Source organism: Primulina tabacum, chromosome 14 (genome assembly GCF_025594145.1).
Source record: "Primulina tabacum isolate GXHZ01 chromosome 14, ASM2559414v2, whole genome shotgun sequence".
Classification (NCBI taxonomy): domain Eukaryota; kingdom Viridiplantae; phylum Streptophyta; class Magnoliopsida; order Lamiales; family Gesneriaceae; genus Primulina; species Primulina tabacum.
Genome location: NC_134563.1, coordinates 9,579,694 through 9,585,796, shown reverse-complemented (window position 1 = coordinate 9,585,796; position 6,103 = coordinate 9,579,694). Strand labels below are relative to the sequence as shown.

Sequence of the window (6,103 nt, the reverse complement as noted above, 5' to 3'; positions counted from 1 at the left end):
ACCTTCAAAGAACTCGTCTCTGACAATCCGCGTAAGAACGATCGACAAACGCCACAAAGTATGAACTTTGATAAGTTTGATTTTTAACAAAGCAAAAACTTTAATTGTTTGAGAGAAAAACTTAAGAACAATGTATTTTAATCAATAATATCTGAATTTTGTGTTAATTTTTCGTCCAAGTATCTTTAATAATTAAGAGATAACAATATCTAGTTGCCAAAATAATTAAAACACTAAAGAAAGAAAATATTCTCGCCAAGCCGTCTCATACACGGACCCCGTGTAGAGGTCCGGAAGGGGGTCTATGTAGGCTCTGGAATTCCCTATCTCGGATGTATAGGACACAGACCACGTGTACAGGTCCGTGCTCGGGTCCGTAGACTCTATTTTCTTCATTCTCGAGTGTAATGGACACGGACCCCGTGTACAGGTCCGTGTAGCCTAGGTCGTTCAAAAGTCGCTTGAATAATGTTCCTTTGGCCCTCACATGTACTCTCATGCATCACGAAGCTTTCCGCACTCTGCACCCCACTTGTAAGTCCTTCTCTTTGGCTCATAAGTCCATGCAACGCTTCCTTGAACTTCTTCAATCGTCTCATCAGTAATTGGTCCCTCCGGAAACTCTAAAGGGTCCCATGCTTTCCTTGGGGCTTGACCTTCCGTGTTCGCATCAGGTTCAGATTGGGCCAGCAGAAAGCCAGGGTCAACTGGAAATCATTCAAAAACTAGACCTAACCATTACCACAACAGCCGACCTGTTCTAAAGAGGTATCGATTGAGTGACAATGACAGACAGTCGAAACAACATACTGGAAAAGCACTGCATACTTCACTTGATTATGCACACAACAGCAACTACTTTAGGACATATCATGAAAAATCCTTCAGGATAATTTAAGTGTGGATCCCTAAAGGAATGATAAACTCAGGACCCAAATAGAAAAGGGTACCAATTTTGTATTTCAATAGTGACAGGCAACAAAGAAAAAGGAGCTGGAAGAATCCATCTGGTTCTTGGATAGTGGATGCTCTAGACACATGACTGGAAACAAAGATCTCTTATCATAAATAATCAACTACAAAGGTCAAACAATCACCTTTGGTGATAACTCTAAAGGTAGAGCTGTGGGTAAAGGTAAGATTATCCACGGCAAAGTTATCATTAATGGTGTGCTTCTTGTAGAAAATTTGTGTTATAACTTGATAAGCATAAGCCAAATATGTGACAAGGGTTACACCGTTGAGTTTCAAAAACTCTTATGCACTGTTAAAACCTCAGCTGGTAATATCATGTTAACTGGTCATAGAGAGCAAAATACGTATAAAGTTAAATGGAAGGATGATTATCTTAATGCACCTACCTGCTTTATTGCCTTGAATGGTAATAAAAATTGGCTTTGGCATAAGCGTCTTAATCATCTCAATTTTAAATCTATTGCTACTATCAGTATACTTAAACTTGTATCTAGATTGCCTAACATTGATTTTGCCAAAGATAGATTTTGCAATGCATGTCAATTAGGAAAACAAGTCCGCTCAACATTCAAAAGCAGAGGAAGAAACTCATCATCAAGATGTCTGGAACTTCTTCATATGGATTTATTTGGACCTATACCCGTAACGAGCTTAGGGGGAAAGAATTATACTCTTGTAGTAATTGATGATTTCTCTAGATTTACATGGGTAACATTTCTAATCTCCAAAGATCAAATCGCCGATCAACTAATCAAGCTGCTCAAAAGGATTCAGAATGAGAAAAACGAAGCAATTGACAGAATCAGAAGTGACAGAGGAACTAAATTTCTAAATCAATTCCTATCATCCTATCTTGAAGATCATGGCATAAAACATGAACTGTCAGCAGCAAGATCTCCTCAACAGAACGGAGTAGCTAAAAGGAGAAACCGCACTTTGAAGGAAGCAGCTAGAACCATGCTAGCCGAATCTGGTATTTCCCAAAGGTTCTGGGCTGAAGCTATTAACACAGCCTGTTAGACTCAAAACCGATCTATGATCAATAAAAATCATGAGAAGACTCCATATGAAATTTGGACCGGCAAGCAGCCAAAAGTTGGATACTTTCGCATCTTTGGCTGTAAGTGTTTTATTCATATTAATGGCAAAACACATCTCACCGCCTTTGATGTAAAAGCTGATAATGGTATCGTTTTAGGATATTCAGCAGTGAGCGAAACATATGGAGCTTACAACCAAAGAACTCTCACCGTTGAAGAATCCATACTTATTGTCTTTGATGAGTCATATAAATGTCATGATAATAGCAATAGCAGCATACATGATTTAATAAATAATTTTGATGCTACTAACCTTGAGGCAAGCAGTGAGGATGATGTAGATCTGAGAAAAACAGGTGGAAGCATATCAAAAGAAAATCCAACAGCTCAAGAACAAACTCAACAAGTGAACGAACGGGAAGACAACCAGCAACCGCAAAACATACAAAATGAAGAAGGAGCATTGGAACAAGAAGAAGAAATCATTCAACCAACCAAGCTAAATCCATATGGACCATGTCTCCAGTGGAAAAAGGATCATCAACTTGAGCTGGTCATCGGTAACCCTACTGCTCCTCTTAGAACTAGAAATCAAATGATAAATGAATTTATGCATGCTGCGTTTGTCTCTCAGATAGAACCTAAGAAAATCGATGATGCACTACTTGACACAAACTGGATAGAGGCCATGCAGGAGGAACTTAATCAGTTTGAAAGGAGTAAGGTCTGGCATCTAGTCCCTAGGCCTAATAACACTCATGTGATTGGAACTAGGTGGGTATTTAGGAACAAAATGGATGAAAACGGTTTGATTATAAGAAACAAAGCTAGACTAGTAGCTCAAGGTTATAGACAGGAAGAAGGTATAGACTTTGATGAATCATTTGCCCCAGTAGCAAGGTTAGAGGCCATTAGAATATTTTTAGCATTTGCAGTATTTAAAGATTTCAAAGTATAACAAATGGATGTTAAATCTGCTTTCTTGAATGGATTGTTAAATGAGAAAGTTCATGTAGAACAACCACCCGGCTATGTTAATCACACATTCCCTAAGTATGTTTACAAACTTGACAAAGCCCTATATGGACTAAAACAGGCCCCGAGAGCATGGTATGACACCTTAACCAATTTCTTGCTTGAGCATGGTTTCACAATCGGAATGGTTGATAAAACGTTGTTTAAATTCTCAAAAAATAATCATTCAGTGTTTGTACAAATATATGTGGATGATATTATTTTTGGATCAACTAACCCTAAGCTGTGTCAAATATTCTCTAAGATGATGCAGGAGCAATTTGAGATGAGCATGATGGGTGAATAAAATTACTTTTTAGGACTGCAAGTCAAGCAGTCTGAAAATGGTATATTTATCAATCAAGCCAAATATACTCGAGACATGCTAAAGAAATTCGGCATGGAAAATTGCTCTCTAGCTTCCACCCCAATGAGTTCATCAATTAAACTGGATAAAGATGAAGAGAGAATCTCCGTGAACACAAAAATGTACAGAGGGTTAATTGGTTCTTTGTTATATCTGATTGCCAGTCGACCAGACATTACGTTTTCGGTTTGTTTATGTGCACGGTTTCAAGCTAAACCTATGCAATCTCATTTTATTGCCGCTAAACGTATCCTTAAATATCTTAAAGGAACTGCTAATGTGGGTCTTTGGTATCCCAAAGATGTCTCAATCTTGTAGGGTACTCAGATGCAGATTATGCGGGGTGTAAAGTCGACAGAAAAAGTACGAGCGGTTCGTGTCAATTTTTAGGCGAGCGGTTGATATTATGGCTTAGTAAGAAACAAACGTCAATTGCTACATCAACCGCTGAAGCGGAATATCTTGCAGCTGGAAGCTGTTGTGCTCAAATGCTTTGGATACAACAACAATTAAAAGATTACGGCATCCAAGCTACAAAATCACCTATTTTTTGCGACAATATCAGCGCAATAATCATCACATACAATCCAGTCATGCACTCTCGAACAAAACATATTGACATTAGATACCACTTCATCCGAGAACACGTCATGAAGAAAGAAATACGGCTCGAATATGTTCATATAGATCAACAAACGGCCGATATTTTCACAAAACCATTGCCAGAGGCTAGGTTTTTACATTTCCGTAATATGCTTGGATTAATTGATTTATCTTGATATAATTAGTTTTTGCGTATGTTCAGCTTATTATGCAGGAAATAAACGAAATATAAAGAGACAGTCGGTAATACAAAATAGAAATATCTTATTGAACAAACAGTCGGCGTTGTACATCCCCAATTTCATTTTAACCGCCCTCGACCAGCTATCCAACCAAGAGGTCAGCCTACCAGTGGAGATACGTAAAAAGTCATCTGAGGAAGCAATCTTCCTCAGAGTCCTCTGCTCTTTTTAAGAGCATGAGGAGGTAGACACCATCGTCGGAGAAGACGTATGATGCATCAGCGACATAAAAAAGTCGCTGATATTTCTTCAGGAGTGTCATCTCCTTCGCAGTAACACCTAGTCCTCCAGCAAAGAAAGACTGAAGCTCTTGGACCCTTGTCCAGACTGACAGCGTCTTCTCAAAGACGCTATCTTCAAGAGCAGGCTTGCGGGATGCTATCACCGACTCAATAAATTCTTTAACAAGATCTGGCTCACTTGAACTGCCTCATTTCACCATCTTGATATTTGTTGTTTGAAAAATTAACCCCTCTACTTGTATTCATAGATGAAATGATTGAAGGATCTCTCTCTCATATTGACCGACACCAGGATTTAAAGAGGCTTTCTGTCCAAGCCATCGACGGTTCATTATCCAGGATTAGTTTTTAATTCACATGTTTAGGGGGAAAAATGGTTAAGTTATTAATTAAATAGACTTCTCAACCGTTTCCTCCTAACTACATCACTCATACAGTTCATTTTACTTGGGCACGATACTTCCACGTCATTGCGTAAAAACTACTCAAACTTTTCGACTGCCTCTGACTGACGTGACAGATTTTACTTTTGAAATTTCAAATTATTTATTTTATCGCCGCCCAAGTTTTTCAAAATTTACAAAATTCTCTCCACTGACAGTCCTCCACGTGGATTGACTGGTGATAATCTGAACCGCACATACATACTCTACATTTGCAACCTCGCTGAGCTTACCTTGCTATTGCAGCTCGATTGCATTTTCATCTAACTTGCAGGTACTGAATTCAAACCCTCTCGATAAATCAAGAAAAATGGTTGTCTCTATTGCTTAGAACACCGTCGCTGTTAACTTCGCATCCATATTCGCCATGCCCGACAAATCGATGTTAGCCATGTTTCGCACTATAGAACACTCCGCTTCGTTCTTTTTTGGGCTGCCGCTACAACTACTCCGACACTCTACTAAAGGAAATCTTTGATTCCGCATATATGAAAAATGGAGAAATTGTTTGTGCCATTCAGAACAAAAAACTCCTGTTCACACAGAAGATGTTTGCTGAATTGTTCAGTCTACCCACTGAAGGAATTACTGATTTCTCCTCCCTACCGGAAGGAAATAATGACATCTGGCGTAGTGATTTCTCAGACATAGACTCTCCTATTTCTCATCCAACTTGTCAAAAACGTGACTTAAATATTGAATTCAGATTGTTGGCAGATATCGTTGCCAAAGGACTGTTTGCCAAAGCCGGTGCTTATGATAAAATCACCTTGGAGAAATTTTTTGTTATGGCCACTATCTCCTCCAAATTGCGAGTAAACTTGTCGGACGTTCTCTTCCGGATATTGGTGGCCATGATCAACAAAGAAAATCAATCGCAAGGTTTTGCGGTTCAAATATGCCATATGCTGATTGATGCCCGGGTTCAACTGGTTGATATGATTGAGATTGGCAAAACTAAGCTCTTCACCTGGGTATCGGTTGAAAAGTTTATCAAAAAGAATCGGCCAACAGATGAGGTAATAGTCTCCATCAAGACTGAAACCGGGGAAGAATTCGTGAAACAAAAGAAATCATCCAAAACCGCTTCAACCGCCAAGGAAACAAAGAGGAAACTGGTTCTGAAAACAAGCTCCGATGATGAGTCCAAAGATGAAGTTCCAGTTGCCCAAGTCTT

General features: G+C 39.0%; 1 protein-coding gene across 1 annotated transcript; it reads left to right on the top strand.

Annotated features, from left to right (window-relative positions):
* The first annotated feature begins 2,010 nt into the window (after window positions 1–2,010).
* On the top strand, window positions 2,011–3,714 carry LOC142523772 (uncharacterized). Its single transcript, XM_075627504.1, has 2 exons — window positions 2,011–2,878; window positions 3,350–3,714. Exons 1-2 carry the CDS (start codon window positions 2,011–2,013, stop codon window positions 3,712–3,714), a joined length of 1,233 nt encoding a protein of 410 aa, XP_075483619.1.
* Window positions 3,715–6,103: the final 2,389 nt, after the last annotated feature.